Source organism: Megalopta genalis, chromosome 7 (assembly GCF_051020955.1).
Source record: "Megalopta genalis isolate 19385.01 chromosome 7, iyMegGena1_principal, whole genome shotgun sequence".
Taxonomy (NCBI): Eukaryota; Metazoa; Arthropoda; class Insecta; order Hymenoptera; family Halictidae; genus Megalopta; species Megalopta genalis.
In genome coordinates, this window is record NC_135019.1 from 8,031,751 (window position 1) to 8,051,324 (window position 19,574).

Genomic DNA, 19,574 nt, shown 5'->3' on the forward strand with positions numbered 1-19,574 from the left:
AAGCCTCGGACGAGATTTCGGGTGAAAGAAAGAACGAAGCTGAAAATTAGAAATCTCTGTGCCCCGAAAGTTTCTTTTGTCTTGCGCGAATAATCTAGCGAGGGTAGGCGAAGGTGGCCGTCGCTGCGAAGAGAAACGGAACGTAGCGTTCAATTTCCAAATTGGCCGGCCATTATCCGCGTACGAATCAACGCGGCAGAATCGCGCTGCGAGATAATCCCCGGGATTATCAACGATCCATCAACGCTCCATCTGAATTTTAACGTTTCATAATCAATTGAAATAATGAAGATTCGTCGAGGCTGTTAATCCTTTGCTCTATAATTCAAGTTTCAATTACGTGTATCACAAACAACGAACACAAGATCGATCGCACGCCGAGTCTCTTCACGGTTGCGAGAAACGTCTGAAGTTGTGCCAATCGCGCACATCTTGCGGAATGTAAATACAGTGACTCCCGTTAATATTGGGACACTTTTTTTTTCAAAACGCTATAACTTTTTTAGAACTGGACTAAACGACCTGAATTTTTTTTAGATATTTTAAAAGATTGTTATTGCTTACAATGATAAAAGAAAATAGAAAGCTCCTGTTTTTCAACTTTTTTATCTGAGCCTACAACGAAAATTTATAACATTTGTTTTGCAGATCTCGATAAGCTATATGCATGTCAAAAATTTTATCGAAGTCGGTTGACCTTCGCACGAGCTGTAGACAATTAAAGATCGTAAAAATCGCAGCACGTGTCAAGCTGGTTCCTGCGCTATCTTCTTTAGCTACCAATAAAACAATTAAATGACGAAAAACAAGAGACCACAAGACACGAATCCCCTAATCTAACACGAGCCTAACTAGTTATGTTTATATTTGGCCCGACTGACGCACCACGGCTCTCATTTCTGGCCCGACCTTTTTACCACGTCTGGCAGACGTGATAGTCATTTCTGGTCCGACTTTTTACCACGTCTCTCAGGCGTGATAATCATTTCTGGTCCGATTATCTGACCACGTCTCTCAGACGTGATAATCATTTCCGGTCCGATTATCTGACCACGTCTCTCAGATGTGATAATCATTTCTGGTCCGATTATCTAACCACGTCTCGCAGACGTGATAATCGTTTCTGACCAAATTATCTGACCACGTCTCTCAGACGTGATAATCATTTCTGGTCCGATTATCTGACCACGTCTCTCAGACGTGATAATCATTTCTGGTCCGATTATCTGACCACGTCTCGCAGACGTGATAATCGTTTCTGACCAAATTATCTGACCACGTCTCGCAGACGTTATAATCGTTTCTAACCAAATTATCTGACACGTCTCTCAGACGTGATAATCACTTCTGGCCCGATTATCCGACCACGTCTCCCAGACGTGGTCGCAGGGCAAAGGGTTGAATCCATAGGAGAAACAGGATCGTAAATCAGTGGAAAAAAAAGCGACGGGCATGGATTCGAATTGGTGTGATCAAAGGTCGAAGGGACATCGATCGTTGCCAGCGTTTTGCCATTTGCGAGGGCCATTTCTCAAGGCGACAAGCGTGATTTACACGCGCGATTCACAAACGAGACACGGTGTAGTTACAAATTCGAGACTGCGTTCGACAGCGTTGGCCAGCCCGAAAAACGTACACCGGGGATTTTATTTCGCGGGCCGGATAGCCCGAGCGTGTCACGCGCGGCACAAAAGTTCAACGTGTCGAATCGACAAATTGGCGGAGGACGCCGGACAGGGTTTCGTGATATTTTAAAATAAAAACCTGCTCGGCACGGCCTGGAGGCTGCGGCTGCGGCCGCACGCGCGGTCCCCTTTGAATTCCAGGAACACCGCGCCTATTTTTCCAGCATTGTTTTTTTTTCCCCGGCCTGCCATGCCGGTCTCCGCGGATCATGGATCGACCGGCTTTGACCCGCCGCCGCGTCGAACGGATGCTCGCCCTTTGAGCTTGATCCTCGGTGAACCAGTCCGCAAAGTCTGTTAACTAAAACAATCAATTCATGAAAATTATTCGGGTAAATGTTTGCGGTTTGCGGAGAGAGCACGTGCATTGCCCTTGTTAACGCCTCGTTCCATCTTGTCGCGCGACGTGCCGATGAAAAATGATCGCCGGAGCAGTTCGAAACTCGCTGACGCGGTGAGACCGACGTGGTACAGCTTACTAAGTCGATTGTTCCGTTATTGTAGAAGCTTGTAGCATTGTTTTTTTATAGCAGACTGTTTGAGAAACGGAAAGATGGAAACGTTTACGAAACGGGATTCGGGACAAGCCAATTTTTCTGTAGCTTTCCGGCGAACTCCTCTGCCTGATGATCGAAATTATTGATTAAAATAATTTTGGGAGCTAAGAGCTTTCCTCGTGGCATCGATATTTGTTCAATGAATTATAAAAAATAACATCTGCTTCGACGTTTGCAGCCTGAAGCATAATCAATGATGGATATTTGTGACGAAAATGAGGAGACCAGATATTATAATAATATTATATTAATAATATTATATATTAATAATTAATATTATAATAATATTATATTATATATAATAATTATAATAATATTATATTATTATAATAATTATTCAATCTATATTTTACTGGCGGTAAATGTTACCATAACACTTGTTCAAAATCAGAATAAACGTCTTATTGTTACTATTATAAACTAATATAAAACAGCTGTTTTTTCGTGCTCCGTAAATCCAGTATTTATATGTTATTTAAAAATCTGAATAAATGTCGTATTGTTACTTTCATAAATTAATATAGAACAGCTGTTTTCCGTGCACCATAAATCTAGTGTTAAAAAATTTGAGAATATTGTTACATAATTTTCGACCGATCAAAAAACTATTAAGAACAAAATTAAATGTCTGCGCAACTCCTGTATCTTGCAATCGATGGAGACAATCTTCATTTTGCATAAAATTCCTCGCTCCAGTTGTCGCCATCGAATCGCTAGATTAGACGGTAAATTACAGGCAAAATTTGAGGTCTCATTTAGCGTCGATATTGTCTCCGTAGATCCCATAGAACTTACTCGCACGAATCTTACGCAATTATTTGGTTCGGAATGATTAAACAATGGTAGCGATGGTTTATACGTAGTTTCCTCGCTGGTTCATTTTACCTGAGAGGGTCGTACAGTTGTTCGGTGACAAGAAGCATCCTCGACCGCAAGTAGAAGAAGTAATCGCTCTCAAGGACGTCCCCGAAGCACTCCTCACCGCAGGAACAGTTATGGTTGCCCCGTGTCTCGTGGATGTCGACACGGATGTGCCTCGACGCAACGGTTGCAATTTGCAATACCTTATGAACCTCGTCGCCAGTTTTCTTTTGCACACGATCATGCTCGTTAACGTCTCGTCGTCTCCTGGCTTTCCTGCGCGCTCTGACCCGAACTTCATCCGACGATTTCGACGTATAGCAAACGTCGAAGCAGATGTTATTTTTTATAATTTATTGAACAAATATTGATACCACGAGGAAGGCTCTTAGCTCCCTAAATTATTTTGATCAATAATCATTTCAATGTTTAGCCCGCACGTGGAAAGTGCAAGAACCACGTTGTTTAAATTGTGGTATTTATGAGAAGTTTGTTTAACCATGAGCTTTATGTGTATAATGCTGTAATAATAATTAATAATAAATAATAAATAATCATAATAAATAATGCTATATAAATAACAAATAATTATAATAAATAATGCTATATAAATAATAAATAATTATAATAAATAATATGGTCTGAATGACAAGCTCTATGTAAATAACGCTATAATAATAAATAATTATAATAAATAATGCTATATAAATAATAAATAATTAACTATGATTTAGCTACAATCAATATGATCGGAATACTAATTCGTATTCTAACATAACTATGATTTAACCCATTACCCGTCGTAATTAAAAAATGCAAAAAAAATTAAATTTAGGTTATTAGTTTCATCCTGAAGTTTTCAATGGTTTAAAACAAAATAGCGGGAATTCGTAATACTTTCATTTAGAAATTGCAATTTTTAAAAGAAAAAAGTTTGAAAAAGTGTCCCAAAAATGGGACATTGGCGGATAATGGGTTAAGTGCAACTAATATGACCTGAATGACATTCGAATATAATATAAAGTCATAAAAAATGTATAAAAAGTGAACATCTCATCTGCTATAAATTTCATTTCAGTAAACAACGAATTAAGAACAGAGCAATTAGCAGTTTCGTGCTGGAAGAAAAACGTAGCCAGTTCATAATCCGATTCGTTGACGAAACGGCCGGCGAGCGGCATCGTTCGGAGAGTTTCCCTTAATTTCCACGAGATTTTCGAATTGTCCGCGCGATCGCGACGAGCCTTTTCAACGTCGCCGAAGACTTTCCCGACCGGATAATTTCTTCGGCGGCGAAATCGTCGAAGAATGCCTCCGCCTTTCGTTCGGCTCGCGCGAGAGCGCCTTTTAACGCAGGCAACGATGTTTACGGAGGCGTCGAGGACTCGACGAGACATACGACTCCATTCGACAACGGAGGCCCCCCAAGTTTCCAGGGCTCATTGTGCGAGTTTCAATGAACGCTCGCCTACTCAAAACGCTCCGCTCCGCTCCGCGCCGCCGGCGTTTCTTTTCGGAGCCGTCGTTGTCTCTCGAACGAGTTCGATGAACACTGGTTCCCGTTGCCTCGTCCCGATTTTTCGCTATTAAAGTTAACTCTGAAATTGCGATTTTTCCGGCAGGATAGAACTGCCATGAATGGAACAGCACCGTTATCTCAAATGTTATGAACCGTTCCTGGAGTAAAATTGCAATCCGATAGTGACGAGTTCCTCGGGTCATTTGAAGCAACTTTCTCCTTTACACAAATTTTCTCCGAGGCACCGTTAACGAGTTATTAACGATAAACGGTGGCCAATGAGAGGCGAGCTCGGATGACGCGAGGCGGTCGAGCCAACGGCGCCAGCGGTCGAGGCGGTCGAATCCCAGCTCAGCTGGCGCGACGCGACCGATCCAATGAGCGGAACTGGGCTTCGTGCGCTGGTCGGCTGGGCCGCCTCGCGTCAGCCGTACTCGATTCTTATTGGTCACTGTTTTTCGTTAATAACTCGTTAACGGTGCCTCGGAGAACATTTTTGTAAAGGAAGAAGCTGCTTCAAATGATCCGAGGAACCCGCCATTTCCGGATTACGAGACATTTTTGGGACACCCTGTATATTATAGATATCTGCTCGCTCCTGATTTTGAGCAGCCACCAGTTAATAAATAATTATCGCTGAGACAATTAATTTTTGTTATGCTCGAAAGTATAATAATGTCTCCCTTACTGTCGCTCAGATTGTCCACTAAAATGGATAATTTGGGAAAAGGAGATACGATTACTCGAGCCTTGCGGCTCGTTTTTATAATAATGGACAATTTATAACTATAAAAATAAACCGCAAGGCTCGAATAATCGTATCTTCTCTTCCCAAAATTTATTATTTTCGTGGTCAATCTGGGCGTCAATTAAAGAGACATTACTGTAATATTTTTCCGTTTTTCTCGTAGCGTTGTACGAAGTACTGTTACTTTCGATTGATTGCATTCGATTAGGTATATCTTCAAGGTACATCTTTTATCGTAGTAATTAAAACAAATTGAAGTTCTAATGTTACGTACGTCATATACCGAGTATATGAATTGTATTAATTTGTACATTTATTCGGAAATTCTCGTTAACCTTTTTCAGTTTCTTTTTATTGAAAGGATAATTTTTTCTCATGAAATACCAGAATGTGATGTTATCAAAAGATGCAAAAAAGACGTATGCGATATTGAGATTAGTATAAAATGTTATACGTACTTACAACGCATAAAAAAATTAGTACTTATTAATACCAATGTTACTTTATTTTGTTACACTGTCCCATTCAATGAAATCAATCGGCGAATGGGAAAAAATTCACTTTTTGAGAAAATGAAAAACAAAGCAAGCGAACGTAGGAGAAACTCATTGACATTGTGCATTTTTATAGTAAAAGAACTGATCTTTCGAACGTTTCAAACTAGTATTTCTGTCATCTTGTCCTAAATAAAAATGATTCCAGTGCTGTCCTACTTTAGCGAGAACCAATTAATTGGCAGCAAATGAAATTAAGAAAATGATGCGTACAAAAGAATCATAAATAAACATGAGACTTCATGCATTTATGGGGTGCGCAGATTTTTAGAAAATGTATAAATTAACGAGGTACGTACAATGGCGCTGTCGTTTCCATTTTACAACGCGGAATAGTTTTAGTCGGCGGTGGAACATTTTTGTAAAATGAAGTATGAAAATGAGAATTTGCACGGGGATCCGCAATCTAATCGTAAATGTTCCCCCCGTCAGTTTGTAGAGATCTATGTACGGGCTGGGGGTGGAAAATGGTAGAGAATTACGTCGCCTATGAAAGCCGGGTTACAAACGCGGCAGCAACAGCAAATTGTTCCGGCGTATTTTTTTGCGATGGTTTTTCACAATCCCACGCGGCAGAAGGTAAACCAAACAAGCATTTTCTAACCGCCGGTGTATAACCGGAAGCTCCCCGGGGGGAACGCAAAAGTTATTTCGAATATTCGCCACTTTTGTTTTCACAGAATAAAAAGTATTTTCTTTCAGCAAAGTTGACTGAACGTGTGCGCGGCCGCGCTCGATCGCGCGCGCCGCTCCAAAAAAGTGTTTCGAGGGTTTCTCGCAACGTTTGCTCTGCCAGATAGCCGGGCTCGCGTGCATTCGCGGGCACTAGATAATCGTGTACAATTGGGCGAGCACTAATTATAACCGTGGTGACCTACAATTCGCCGATCACCTTGAACAATTCGTCGCGCGGATTACGCAACCGGTGGGCGGTGGATCGCGTCATCGGCGTGAAATGACTCGTTCGACTCAATGACTCATCAACGGCGGATCGGTAAAAACAGCTTTTATATTTCGCCCACTTTTGAAACGGTTTAACTTTTTTATTAGATTTATTAACTCTTTTTTATTAGATGATAGAGCGACCAGTCTACCAGACTATAACTAGAATGATAAAAGATGGTGATAAAATGATGAAAGAAAATAAAAAAACTCTTGTTTTTTAACTGTTTAGCCTGCAACGAAAATGTAAAAAATTTATTCCGTAGATCTCGGTAAATTAGGTTGTAACATGCATGTTAAAAATTTCACCGAAATCGATCGACCTTCGTACGAGCTGTAAACGATTAAAAATCGTCACGTCTCTCGGACGTAATGATCATATCTGGTCCGATTTTATAACCACGTCTCTCGGACGTGATAATCATTTCTGGTCCGTTCATTCGACCACGTCTCGCACGCGTGATAATTTCTGACCCGATTATCCGACCACGTCTCCCAGACGTGGATGTATGGTTAATGTTAACGGGGCTAATGGTAATGCAAGGTTAATGCGAGTCTAATGTATAATTTTTACCGTACGTTCGTAGAAGCAAGTACCGTTGCAAACAACATTATGTTAAGAACATGCTAACCAGAAAAGATTAAGAAGCAATAATTTCCACCAATTACGGCCGTTAATCGCCACGTGAAAGTAGAACGTTCGTCGCACACTCGATAAGAAGTCTTCGCATCGCCGTTTCTGGGTCACGTGGTAACGATTTCTTGACAGCAGTCGAAACGCTGGCCGAATGCTCGCATATTTATAACTTCCGGCTCGAGCGCACGTTTCCCGGCGAACTTGCACACAGCTAATTCCCTCGAAAGTCTCGATCGCAAAATCATCGAATTATCATCTCCGCGAGAGCCGTTTCTGAAACTCTTGGTCCTCACCTTTGTACCGCTTGCCCGTGTCCTCCTCGCGAACCGTCGTTAGACATTCGCGAGCCTGGCTTCCGCTGTGGAAAATGATTAATGGACGGGGCGTCTAATGCTAACGCATTACGCATCGGCGAACGAATCGCGGAAAATCCATAACAATTTATGTTCGCAAAAACCTCGGCTAGCTCCAGGGTATATCGAGTGATTAATGAAAAGCCGACGAACGTGTTCCGTGGAAGTTTTATTCGACTTGGCAGTCGCAGTTGATCCGTTCTCGTTCCGCCGACGCGACGTCGGGCGGTGTTCCCCGGCGCAGCAACAAATAACTTTCTATATAAATAAATTCATTTCGGACCGAAACGAACTCGATTCTCACCCGATGAACGCGTCGCGCCGACCACCTACAGGGTGGAATCGGTCGCGATTAAGTCTACTCCGTGCGCTTAAAATTACCGAAGCATCGAAATCCGACAAAGTCTCGCTCGAACATTCCTCTGGCTAACTCTTTGGAAACGTACTCTTTGTACTGTAATACTCACGGATAGCGACACGAGAGGCAATCGTAACACAGTCTCGCCCGAAAGCTCTATCTCGCCGGTAATTAGACTAGATTTTAACGCACTCACGGTAAACGAACGCTTTCAACAAGTATGCATAAAAACTCTCGTCTCTCAACACCTGGCGAACCAACAGGTAGAAAACATTCGCCAGTTAAACATCGTAGAAAACTGCTTTTGATTCCTTTGTAGTAAGAAAATAAATGTTTCTCGGCGCGAAAAAGCGACTCGATTCGTCGTTCGAATCGTCGATCTAAGTAACGCTGCGGATTTAAATACAATACTCTTCAGAAATTTGTTGGAATCGTTTCTTCCCCACGGTCAGCGACACGCTGGCAGTCTTGTTCGTGAACGAACGAACGAATTGGTGAACAGGGTCGGTTCCAGCAAACTTCGTTAGCAGCCAGATCGAATCGTTTGTTTCAGGCAACGAGATCAACGTCGATCTGGACGAGAGATCGGACTCGCGAGGATTAAACCGTTCGAACCGCGTTCTCGTTTGAAGCACGCGAAACGATCCAGCGATCTCAGCCTTGATTCTTCAGCATGCCGCCGGTGAGGTACGTCGCGGCACCCATGACCTCTTGCAGCGGGCACTTGTACAAGCTGTACCATTGGGAAAGGAATTTGTAGGAGCGCGGTTCCAGCTGTTCGTGAAGAAACTCGCAGAGATTGCAGGCGGCCCGGCGCGAGCTTCTGTCGACCCTGTAATGCTTCTTCCACTCGAAGTACTTGGCGTACTCGCGGCGGTTCTTCATCAGCGCCTTCAAGTATTTGGCCAGCTCCTTCGGCGAGTCGAAGTCCAGGGCGTCGATGTAGGAGCCGGGCGGCGCGAAAACGCTATAGTTCGCCCCGCCGTAAACGATCGGCACCAGGTCGTAACTGAAATCCCAACCGGAAAGTCCAGCTTTAGAAATCCGACCACCTACGTCGACCCGAGAAACTCGTTCCCGGATTCGATAGCCAACATTGTCCGTCATTCGACTACACACGGGTTCCAACGATAAACCAGCCGGGCTCCACGAGCGACTAACGCGTGCGCTGCTTTATGAAAATGGCAGGACTGAATTTATCTGGACGTATCGGAATTTTTATTGTCACTAGATTTACGGAACCGGTCCGAATGACGGGTCACTAAATTCTTTAATTTACGATTATTTAGATCGTGGAGATACGTTTACGAGTTATTTGTTCAATTTATGTGTTACTTGCGGCAAATGTTATAATAACGCTTGTTAAATGTTAGAATAAACTTGTTAAAAATCAGAATAAATGTTTTCTCGTTACTTTTATAAAGTGATATGAAATAGCTGTGTGGTTTCTGTGCTCCGTAAATCTAGTCTTAAGGAATTCTTTTCGGTCTTTTTCTGTGGAAGGGTCTTTATAAATTCGGCAACTTTAAAACGAATACAGTAAATTCTCCCTAATTGACGCGCAGTTTGGAAACGAAAATGGACAATTTGGGGAGAGGAGGTACGATTATTCGAGCCCCACGGCTCGTTTTTATAGCTGTGTACAAGCTGAGGGTAAATTAGGGAGAATTTACTGTAGAGCGAAATCAGTCATATATAATAAATAATAATAAATAATCGTATCTGCTCTTTCTAAATTTCCCATTTTTTTTTACAAGCTGAGAGCTAATTAGGGAGAATTTGCTGTACAGTAATTTCTGCTTAATTCGCGCTGAGATTGTGCACAAAAATGGACATTTTGGAAATGAGAAATACGATTATTCGAGCCTCGTGGCTCATTTTTATAGCTACCGATTGTCAACAGTTATAAAAATGAGGTACCAGGTTAATAATAATATAAGGTTAATAATAATCGTATCTCCTCTTCCCAAATTGTCCATTTTTTTGTGAGCAATCTCAGCGCGAATTAGAGAGAAATTACTGTAACGTGAAATCGGTCATTTTGACCGACTCGGTAAATTTTGGTGTCATCGATCAAATTATAGCAGTTCGAATTTAGACTTTTCGCCATCTTCGTTGCAATAGAACCTCGACTGAAGGAATTTATTCAATCGTAGACCCAAGTGTAAACATCGACAGCGGATATTTTCGACACGGCCAGACCTGTCTAGCACCGTAGAATTTTTAAACGCGGCTGTTTCCGTAGCTGGCAGTTCTGCCTACGAAAATTCCGCCCATTGTTATTGTATTCCGTACAGTTTGCATCGGCGTCTCGGTTCGGTGAGCGTCGCTCGACGAGAATTTCGCAGGAAAATTCACAGTCAGTTCCGCGCCGATCGACGGACACGGTGATCCGTGGCAACTTTTTTTCTCCACGTGCCCAGCTTCGCCGAACGTCGGCTTTCTAATAGAAACTAGTTTCGCGGTGTCGGCCAAGATGCGGCCGACTCTAAAGCGGAGGCTCTAACGGCTGCCATAACCGCAGAGAATGGCTCTTTCTCCCGTGGAAACGTTAATTGACGGGTCTGCGTTCTCCCTCTAAAAAGAGATCGACGATCGTGGTTGCGGTTGCACCGGACGCGTTTATCGACTAACTGCACCGCTGCCAGGAGAAACTACGAAAATTGTCTGCAAGACACGCGATAGAAATCTCTCACGTTCTTTCGGGCCCGCTTTCGACGACGCGAACTCGGTGTCGCGGCAGCAGCCTAGTTGTTCGATCCGGTTCGAGCGAACGCGATCGACGAGACGTTCCGATTTCCGAAGGAAGAAACGCGTCCTCGACGACGAGGACGAGTCTGCGCGGACTCGTCGGACAGCTGATTTCGTCGGGGAACGCATCCGCTGTAATTGCGGACATGTGCGGCAAAAACACGCGGGCTTGCGGGGCCAGCAAAGTGGGTAAGAGCGGCGCGGGTGGCAGGGAAATTGTCAGAGGAATTCATTCGCAGCGCAGGCACGTGTCGAAACAATTCCAGGATCCCCGGATCGGGCCGGCCATCGTTTACAGGCGACTCGAAATGAGTTGTCGTTCGGGATCGGCCGGCGAATTGCGGGGCCGCGCCGCGCGGCTTGCGACTGACAATTTTATCGGTGAAATCGTCCCATCGGGGGGCCATTGTTTTACCTGAGCGGGTTGTACAGCTTCTCGGTTACGTAATCCTCGCATAGAGAGTTCTCGAACGACAGGTAGAAAAAGTAGTTCGGCTCCGCGACCACGCCGAAGCAATCACTGTCGCGTGGACAGGCGTAGTCCCCGCATTTCCCGTAGATGTCCACGCCCACGTGGTTCGCCAGCTCGGCGATGTACTTCTCGCGGCCCGACTTCGCCTGGCAATTGCTCACGAACCACACGATCGGCTTCGTCTTCCCTTCGATCCGCTTCCACAACGAGCTCGGTGTTTTCGTTGAATTCCAGTCACCTGCGCAGACCAATCGGACACGTTGCATTCTCAAATTGCGGTCCACGAGTCGTTTTCCGTTCCGATCGTATACGGTAATCAGCTTAAGAGACATAATTAACTTTACGTTTATCGAAGTAAACACATTTTTTTGTTCGGAAAAATAACCAAAGTAAAAGGATAGAAAAATTGTTGCATTCGAAAATAAACGAAATAAAAAGGTGCGAAAATGTTGTATTAAAAAAGTAAGCGATTTTAAAGTTTACAAAAATATTGTGTTCAAAAGTAAACGAAATAAAGAGGAATACATCAATTTAATATATCTTATTTGACAAATGTGATGTTAATTGTGCCTGAAAACACACCGAGAGCACAGTAATTGGTCGACTCACAGTAACCGACTGCGCTGTAACCGACTCTAGATCAAATACTATAATTTTATGAAATTCTCGAGGTTCTTTATGCGGCAATCAAAGCGACAACATCGCTATACCGATGATCTCTTTGTGCAAAATAACGAAGTGTCAACGAAAACGAATTTCCGCTCTTAAGCTGTCGATAAGACTGCTTTTGGCGGGAGACGTTCCCAAGGCTTTGTCTTTTGTCGCGCCTCGGTAATCGCGGTTTCGTTTCTAACCGGTTAAACAATCGGAGGGATCGGCCGGACCGTCAAGATGCCGGCAATTTGTTTTATGATTCCGAAACCACGAGCGAGCGGGCTCGTCGCGGGAAAGCGACAAAAGCGGCAGACGCGTCCGCGCGAGAAAGTGGGCGTTAATGTCGGCAACAGTTAACGTAGCTGGCGACGACGGTTTAATTATGACGTTTCCACGGATGCTTCCAGCGTTGCATAACGCGATTACGCAAAAATGTTCCCGCAACCAGCTGCCATTTTCCGCCGGCGCGTACACTTTTCTAGTTCGCTTTTGCTCGCCCGCGAGAAGTTCTTTAAACGCCTTGCTGCCTACTACGTCGAACCGTTGTAAACCGCGATGATCCAACGCGAATCCACTCGACGAATAACTTTCGTACAATATCGTATCGAGTGCTACTAGACCACGAATGACAAATTAATAAATATCGTAGAACAACAACCATTCGTTGGGGAGAAATCTGTGACCGTTCTCCGTCATCTCGCGTTTCATGAAAGCTTAATGCAACGAGAACGCTTAGTTGCAACGAGAATCGACCGTTATTCGAATAACTTTTTATCCACGTTATCATCCGAATGAACAAATAATCGAATAATCTTCTCGCGGACAAGTTACTATTACCTTATCTTTAATTAAAAATGATTCGAAAGCAACGAGTACAAATTTTATTCTCATCCGCATCAACTATTGGGTTGGCAATAGCACTTGTTAGAAATCATGATAAATGTCTTATCGTTATTTTTATAAACTAATATAAAACTGCTGTCTTTTTGTGCTCCGTAAATCTAATGTTAAATATCCTCGTAGGATAGAATATGACAAAACAGAATATTTTATATAAAAGTCTGTTCTTCTTCTAAATTGAATAACTTTTGTGTTTAACATTTCTCTCGATAATGTCTTGTTTTCGAGATACTTAGATAACAAGTTTTCAAATATAACCTTGTAGATGTTATCTATATGGTTGCGTACAAACTTGAAAGGCCCATTTTGAAACATCCTATTAGTCTTTATTAATATTGGCTGTGTAATGAAACTTGAGCCCATTCTCGTTTCGAAAGCGATTTCCACGATCCTACGTCAAATTTTAATTTTAATTTCCTCACGAAAATCCTGGAAAAAGATGTAATCTGTACATCTTATCCGCCTAAACAAAAATAAAATAACTATCCAAATATCGTCGGTTTTACCATGAAACAGCCTGCATAACGGAGATAAGCAAAGATCTAAAAATATTGGGTTGTGGCAACTAAGTAATTGCCGATTTGTTCGATGAAATAAAAAATTTTTTTTGCTTCGAACGAAGTTTAATCTGTAATGTATTTTCCATTTTGTTCGATGACCTTTTGCCGTCTCTCTGACAACTTGAAAATTCCACGCTCGTACAAAGTCTGATCCTTTTCGGCCAAAAACTGAGTTAAGTGAGATTTTACAGCGTCGTCGTCGTTAAAAGTTTTACCACGAAGGGAGTTGTCCAGGGATCGAAATAAGTGGTGATCCGATGGCGCGAGATCAGGACTATATGATGGGTGTAACATCAATTCCCAACCAATATCCATGAATTTTTGCCGAGTGGACAAAGACGTGTGCGGCCTAGCATTGTTCTGCTGGAAAATGACACCTTTACGATCGACCAATTCTGGTCGCTTTTCCTTGACCGCTGCATTCAATTTGTCCAGTTGCTAACATTCACGGATAATAAAAAATAACATAATAATAATAATAATAATAATAATAATTTTATAATATAACATTTACGGCCAACCCAATATAATGCGAGATGCAGTAAATTCTCCCTAACAATAATAATAATCTTATAATATAACATTTACGGATATCATAAAAATGGAAGTGAGAGACGAGACATCTATAACTGAAATCGGCAATTGCTTAGTTGCAAACCCAATATAATGCGAGATGCAGTAAATTCTCCTTAACAATAATAATAATCTTATAATATAACATTTACGGATATCATAAAAATGGAAGTGAGAGACATCTATAACTGAAATCGGCAATTGCTTAGTTGCAAACCCAATATAATGCGAGATGCAGTAAATTCTCCCTAACAATAATAATAATATTATAATATAACATTTACGGATATCATAAAAATGTGAGTGAGAGACATCTATAACTGAAATCGGCAATTACTTAGTTGCCAACTTAATATAATGCGAGATGCAGTAAATTCTCCTTAACAATAATAATAATCTTATAATATAACATTTACGACTATCATAAAAATGGGAGTGAAAGACATCTATAACTGAAATCGGCAATTACTTAGTTGCCAACCCAATATTTTCGAATAAAGCGATTCGTCATTCGCGAATAACGAACAAAATGTTAATTACTTATTCATTGTTCGCCAATCGAATTGCCCGAGCCTGACCGCGGCCACGGGGTCAACGCTGACCCGGAGATAATCGTCTCGATGGGAAAGCCGCGGCGGACGAACCGCGACGGGAACAATAAACGCGCGTCTTAATTTTATGATCGCGCGTGGCGACTTTAATCGCGCGCGCGCGGCAGCGAGCGAGCGAGCGTGTGCGCGAGGTAGAACGGGATTAATTACACGGTGGCTCGATTATGAAGTGCGCGCGAGACGGAGCACGGTACACTCTCGAGGCGGGAACTGCGTGGCGGATGCAGAAAGAGAGTGGTTTTCGCGCGGCGCGCTCCGCTGAAAGGTGAAGAGCGAAAAGCAAACATCTTGAATAATCAATGCGAGCGAAGGGAACGCGCGGGAGAGCTCCTGGATACTTCGTGACGAACGTTCGTTTAAATCCAAACTCTGAGAACCACTTGGAAGTTCGCGTTCTTGAGGGTTTCGACAGCTTCAGTGGCAGTCACTTATCCAACGGGTGTTTCGCTTTAGTTCGCTCCTACGAGCCGAACAAAACAAGCGGCAACGGGGACAACGAGCAAAAATCGCGCGTGTTTCGAAGCTCGAGATTGCTACCATAAGCTATCGTAACACCTTCGAACCTGTTGAGGTAGCGAGGGATGAAGTTCGCGAAGCCTAAATTCGTTTGAAAGAAGAAGATAATGGGCTGCGTGTAGCTAAGGACCGCGACCGACGGAGGTTGTTGCCATTTTGCGGGTTCAAGCGTCGGACGTTGAATGCGTTAATAGTCCTAGCACACAGTGACAGACGTGTTCCTAACGGGTTGCTTAATTCGCGGTATTCTTGAGCAAACGCTGAAAACGCTCTAACGCGCGCGAAACGGTCTGACCGGGACTTTCTGTTAACGCTGTCGAAATTATGCGCTTCCTTCAAACGAGTGTAAGACGATTTTTGAGTACTTATTGTGTACTAGGAAAAGAGCCGATTCTGTGTGTAACGGAGTACACGCAGTGTGTAAAAATTCGAGATCCCCGTTTCACGCGTATGCAAATACGTGTGTAAAAGTGTAATAAGCGAATTCGTATCTGAATCCGGGTAATTTAAATACACGGGTACACGTCAGAGTTGGGGAAAAAATGTTCTGTCGGATGACGGATAAGAGATGAAAACCAGCGAATAAAATGTTATTCGACATTATCGAGTAAATATTAATAATAATCGAACAATTTATCTAGATAATAATTTATTCGAATAAAATGTTATTCGACATTATCGAATGAATATTCAATCGAACAAAAATTTATCTAGATAAAAATTTATTCGTATAAAATTTTATTCGACATTATCGAATGAATATTCAATCGAATGAAAAATTTATCCAGATAAAAATTTATTTGATACTATCGAATGAATATTCAATCGAAGAAATATTTATCTGGATAAAAATTTATTCGAATAAGATTTTATTCCACGCTATAGAATGAATATTCAATCGAATGAAAAATTATTCGAATAAATTAGATAGAATAATTTATGACGAATAATGAATTATTCGAATAAAATATTCGACTAAAAGGAATCCACTCGGATAATTACTTTAGGATTTTGAAAAATCTTCAACTCTGGTGCACGTGTTATATTAAATATACGGGTATATATATGTATTTTTAATACACGTTGATATAATGCAGAACAGTGAAGAGCGTGATGAATAGCGCAAAACAATTCGTGTACAATAATACACGTATCTCCTATATCCGTGTACACAGATAATAAAATGCATGATTACGCGTGTATTAGGAACACGGATATTTAATCCACTATTGCACGGTTCAGGGATTCCATGCACACGTGCTCTCACGATACACGTTCGAAATCGTAGACTCTAATCGAAACGAGTGTGTATACGGTATAAATGCGATGGTAATAAAGCGAGCGTTACGCGAGCACGAGAAACGAGCGATCGTGACGTATCCGGCGAAATACGATCGATGCGGAGCCACTTATTCGGCGACGGAGGCTATTTTGTTGTACGCATTGCGTTAAATAAAGTATAATTTTGATAGTGCTCATCGGTCTAAGTCCTTTATACAGGGTGTCCCAAAAATGTCTCGCAATCCGAAAGTGGCGGCTTCCTCACGTCATTTGAAGCAACTTTCTCTTTTACAAAAATTTTCTCCGAGGCACCGTTAACGAGTTATCAACGAAAAACAGTGGCCAATGAGAGGCGAGCTCGGATGACACGAGGCGGCCGAGCCAACAGCGCCAGCGGTCGAGCGGTCGAATCCCAGCTGAGCTGGCGCGAGGCGACCGAGCCAATGAGCGAAACTGGGCTTCGTGCGCTGGTTGGCTGGGCCGCCTCGCCTCGCGTCAGCCGTCTTATTGGTCACTGTTTTTCGTTAATAACTCGTTAACGGTGCCTCGGAGAAAATTTTTGTAAAGGAAGAAGTTGCTTCGAATGATCCGAGGAACCCGCCACTATCGGATTGCGAGACATTTTTGAGACACCCTGTATAAAGGACTTAGACCGATGAGCGCTATCAAATTTCTACTTTATTGAACGCAATGCGTACAACAAAATAGCCTCCGTCGCCGAACAAGTGGCGCTGAATCAGGCTCCGCATCGATCGTATTTCGCCGGATACGTCACGATCGCTCGTTTCTCGTGCTCGCGTAACCATGTTCAGCCCCGGCGGGCTGACGCCGCGCTTAACGTGTCAACAGCTCGATAAAAATGCGAGAAGAAGAGAAGAAATCGCTGCGCGGGCATGGTCGGTTACCTGTACGATTATAAAAGTCAGTCCAGGTGGTGTTGGGGAGAGGCGCGACGATTCGGCCGGTGGCCGTTTCCTTGACGACCCCGTAGGTCCATACGACGTCGCTGTCCAATCTGTACGTCATCGTCAGATTAAAGTAATCCTCGTAATAGTAGCCGAGAAGCGGCCGATTGGCCGGGCTCTCCAGATTCACGAAAACGTACCACTGCCGCGGGCTCCTACTCGCCGGCAGATCGGCGGCCCGCAGTTCGTTCCCGTGGAAAAGCACCGCGTCGAAGTCGGTCAGGTTCGCGTAATTCCTGTCGTGGGTCGCGTAACAGTCGCTGACCGGGCAGTTGCGGAAGCTGTTGCCCAAGTAGAAGGTATCGTTGCCGAACATCGTGTTCCAATAGAGGATCTTCTTGGTGGTGTTTGTGACCGTTCGGTCCGCCGACATCAACCGTCTGAAGGTCTTCGCGCCGTACACGTCCACGTTGAAGTAGAACGCCAGCAGATACACCGAGCACAGGGCCGAGACAACGATCAAACAATTTCTGCTGATGATCCATGATCGCATAACGGCGGGTCCTCCGGTACGCCCCTCAGCTGCAACCAACGCGTTTCAACGTTCAACGGACCGCGTCAGGCACGGGGGCAGCCGAATTCGAGCCGATAGCTTAATAGACAGCTCGATGGGATTGCTATCGAGCCGCTCGTTCAATATGATTTCGCAAACGAGCCGGCCAATTTGTGTACGAATGCCGGCGATTGTTGTTGACGTCTCCTCCGTCGACCAGAAGCGGCCCGGCACCGGCGAGAGCTACGATTCGGTAACGGGCGCGTCGCGAGGACCGTTCGAGACTGAGCGCGCGCGCTGTCTCCGGCCGATCGTTCTGGACGAACGCGTTTAGCGTTATCTACTGTTTAATTAGGTGTCGGTATTTCGTCTCCTCGAGATAAGTCCACGGCGAACACACCGGCCGGAAAGGGAATTCGATTTTCCGAACGACGACTCGCGACAGGATTTCTAGGGGGAGAAAACAGCGTAATCGATATTACAGAAGCCGAATGCGCGCTTTGTTCAGGTACAACCGCAACGTCGAAACATGTGGACACGAATGAAAGCTGATTTGGAACCGGTCCCGGCCACTTATCGGCAAGTATCTAATCAACGTTCCGGCAGAGCCGTGTAGTACGGAGGGGAGATAAAAACGTACGCAGACAGATCGTTCCGTTGGCACGACGATGGTCGGATATTGTCTTCGAATCGATCGGCTCGGGGAAACAAAATGGAACCATTGAGATTCGATTCGGAGCGGGCGGCTTGTGTACGCAGATGACTCGACGTCGGGCGCAACGGTTTCGCGAGATCGTTGCTGCGTACAGTAATTTCTCGCAGAAATGTTCGGAGGTCGGAATCGAAACCGAGAGATCTGAGAATATCGAGTCGCGATCCTTCGGGCCTACCGGCTCGTTTTTATAGGAATTCGAAGCAGTCGGCGAAAGAAAAGGCAGCGGCCGGTGTACATTAACGCTTTAATGGCCGCATGTCTACGCGGTGTGACGTCGCCGGGGCATGTAAATTCATGAAAGAATTCAACATGTGCGAACACACGCATGAAACAAAAAATAACAACACATTTGAGCCGTTTATTTTGAAAGTGGCATAAGTCACTTTACCGTAATGAAAAGTGGTGATTTTTTCATGTTTATACGAAATTATTTATACTGAGAAAAATATCAGTATCCTGAGATAACAAATTCAAGTAAATCTTCTCGAAAGTTAGCATCCATATTTTGAAACATGTTAAAACGCAAATCCTTAAATATATCGACTTGAAAACAAAGTGACTTATGCCACTTTCAAAATAAACGACTCATTTAATGCAACAAATTTAATATTTTTGCTTTGTGGGATAATCGTTGAAGCAATCACTTGCATAATTATTAGAGCATCACACATATGTTGTGTGAGCGATCATTAAATTGTTAATGCGTAGATATATATATATTTTTTCATTCATTTGAATATATATTGTTGTAGAATGAAAGGATACTCAAAAGCACTTTATTTAGAGTTACAAATTCTACTCCAGAACATTCGCGTATTCAGTAAAATAAGTGATGGTGATATATTGCAAAACTACAGAGATACAGAAAT

General features: G+C 43.3%; 2 protein-coding genes across 11 annotated transcripts in view; one reads left to right on the forward strand and one right to left on the reverse strand.

Moving 5' to 3' along the window:
* The window catches only part of LOC117229120 (lachesin), a 593,951-nt gene that overhangs the window by 364,441 nt on the left and 209,936 nt on the right, over positions 1-19,574 (forward strand). The gene's annotated exons all lie outside the window — the stretch shown is intronic.
* Positions 8,007-19,574, reverse strand: part of FucTC (alpha-(1,3)-fucosyltransferase C) — a 62,112-nt gene continuing 50,544 nt past the window's right edge. For 6 of the 7 annotated variants that reach the window (XM_033485300.2, XM_033485298.2, XM_033485302.2 and 3 more), the window contains 3 exons: positions 17,438-18,019; positions 11,381-11,675; positions 8,007-9,223 (listed from right to left, as the gene is read on the reverse strand). In XM_033485300.2, coding sequence (XP_033341191.2) covers positions 8,869-9,223; positions 11,381-11,675; positions 17,438-18,019 — 1,232 coding nt within the window. In that variant the 3' untranslated portion in view covers positions 8,007-8,868. Of the gene's footprint in view, positions 9,224-11,380; positions 11,676-17,437; positions 18,020-18,630; positions 19,053-19,574 lie in introns of those variants that run through there. The other variant, XM_076523784.1, reaches the window with a different exon arrangement.